This window comes from Nannochloropsis gaditana, assembly GCF_000240725.1.
Source record: "Nannochloropsis gaditana CCMP526 unplaced genomic scaffold scaffold079, whole genome shotgun sequence".
Taxonomy (NCBI): Eukaryota; class Eustigmatophyceae; order Eustigmatales; family Monodopsidaceae; genus Microchloropsis; species Microchloropsis gaditana.
Window position 1 is genome coordinate 29079 of NW_005803874.1, and position 2400 is coordinate 31478.

At 51.9% G+C, this 2400-nt stretch overlaps 1 protein-coding gene across 1 annotated transcript; it reads right to left on the reverse strand.

Moving 5' to 3' along the window:
• Positions 1 to 232: 232 nt before the first annotated feature.
• Positions 233 to 1806, reverse strand: NGA_2109600 (uncharacterized protein; the record flags this gene model as incomplete). Its single annotated transcript, XM_005855874.1, has 1 exon — positions 233 to 1806. A coding segment is annotated over one exon (1574 nt), but the record flags the coding sequence as incomplete, so codon positions are not given.
• Between the last annotated feature and the right edge of the window lie 594 nt (positions 1807 to 2400).

Genomic DNA, 2400 nt, shown 5'->3' on the forward strand with positions numbered 1-2400 from the left:
AGGACAGGAACCAGGGAAGATAATGCTGATTCGTAAAGTCGTAAGGGACAACGAAAGACGGTGCCTGTGAAGCAGAAGGAGGAATCCTCCGGTAGGCACCCCTTATCTTCGATTGAAGTCCATGAAGGCAAACTCATGAACGGGGCAAATTGATCCAAAAAGCGTGTGTGAAGGTTTTGGCCCCCCAAAATGTACCTTCGCGCAATAGGCTCCTGCTCTTTTCCCCGTTCAGGTGAGGATGATTTACGTCGCGTTCCCTCTACATTGTGCGGCTCTGTTTCTTGAGAATCTTGGTGCCGTAGACGCTCCACTTCGACTTCCGACACAAGGTGCGAGCCACATGGATCAAAAAGGACAAATTGATCACCGCTCAAAACCTGTAAGACGTCAGTCAAGTGGAAAAGGGAGCAAAGGCCGAGCCCAGCAACCGGCCATCCATATCCACCACTTGACCTGTCTTCCTCTTGCAGTTTCTGTTCGAGCCGTCTCGATTGCTGGTGTTGAGATTGCCGCTCCTGATCTGTATTGCAAGGAGAATCTCTCCCACCCAAACCGCGAAGGTGACTCGAAGCGCCGTGATAAGATCCCCCCAGGGACGCTTTTGGCGAGGGAGGGTACGGCCGAATAATTGGACGGTTTCTTAGCCTAGAAGGGGAGGTCAGCCGGATCAAATCATCGAAGCCAAGCACTACATCTTTGAGGTGTATAATTAAGGCTGGACCTTGTGTTTCGGCTAACCGCGGGTGCAGCAGGCTCTCTTTCTTGTGCTCGCGCTCGTCCAAAAGCATCTCAAGCTCCGGGCAGCCAACATCGTCAGCCAACTCGACCAGGTCCATAATGGCCTGATACCCTAATTCCGCCGTGATTCTGCTTCTCCCCTCGTCCTGAGAGGCATGGAGGAGTGCCGGTGTCAAAATGGAAAGAATATCCTGCGAGCATGCACAGGGAATGGATGCCATGACGCCTTGTATGGCTAGAAGCGCCTCTCGCAAGCTTCGCGCACCCAATGACCGCGCAATGTCTTTTTTCACACCTCCATGGACGAATTTCAAATTTATTTGACCTTGTGGCATGGCCGCGAGAAGCCAAGGAGCGTCCCCAAAACAAAGTTCGTCGATTCGGTGCATAGTGCCGTCCTCCGCAGGGGCATAGACAGTAACGCCATCTTCTTGCAGGGCCTTAGTACGTTCGTCGATAGGAGTCTTGTACAAAGCATTCAACAGAGCCAAAGATTGCGTCAGATCCGCGCTAGAGAGAGGGACGTCTCCCCCGGCCGAAACATACATAGCCTCGAGTGCCTTCACTATATCCTGAGGAGTAAAGCTTTCTTGTACCCCCAGCAGACGCAAAAGCGGCGCAAACATTTCAAGTTCGGGAGGAACCTTTACTAAGTAGGGTCGAGCATTGGTGGGCGCACAAAAGGCGATACGCGTTGTTGGTAAAAACTCATCCCCCACCCAAATCCAGGCACGGCCACTTATAATTTTGAGGACCTTGTCAAAATCTTCGCGCAAGCGTGGGATGGTATGGTGGTCACTTTTTGGAATCGTTGGCGAGGATGGCCCCTCAACGTCACTTGCTTGTATTACTATCTCGTCTTGCAAAGCCTTGTATATATCAGGAACACACTTATTTAGAATAAGACGGAAATTCCCAGACCTTCCATTTTCGAATGCCACCGACAGGCCGACCAGCTGATGAGCCAACAATATGGGGTCGAGAACGTCATCCCACCCCAGCGCCTGCCTCAAAAGTGGGCTGCTAACATCGAGTTCGGCAATCCCTTTGCGCAAAGAGCATTGCCACATCTCAGACTGTGGTCGCGTCTGACAGGGCGGCAATACAACAGGCAGAGCCGCACGCGAGGAAGATGACGAGCAGGGCCAAGGGAGTGACGGGTGCAGGGGTGCTTGCCGCACAGGAACCCAAGATGGAGCTCGCAATGCCACCACGAAAGTTCTAGGAAGAGTCACGCAAGAGCGGTAGTGACAGTGCCCTGGCGATGATGCTGGTCCGCCTGAAGACTCATTTAGGTCATCGTTGACATCATCAAACGCATCATCTTCCTCATCAAAGCCAGACCTTTGTCTTTCCATATAATCCTCTGCCAGTTCTTCAATGTGATGATCTAAGAATCGCAAGAGGTCCCTCCCACGCTTTACCGCCCGTTCTCTTTCGTCCAACCCAGCCATGGATGCGATAGAAGTGGCACTAAGTATAATGCCATGCAAAGATAGAGAGGCTTTGAGGCCAAGCTCCCGAAGGCGAGGAATTATTTCAGGGGTACAGAGGGCTGGCGCAGGAAAAGCATCTCCATCAAGCAAATTTTCCAATCCTCCCTGCATAGGCTCATATAACTCACAAGCTCGTCTTAATTCCGCTACAGGTAAAGCACCGTTG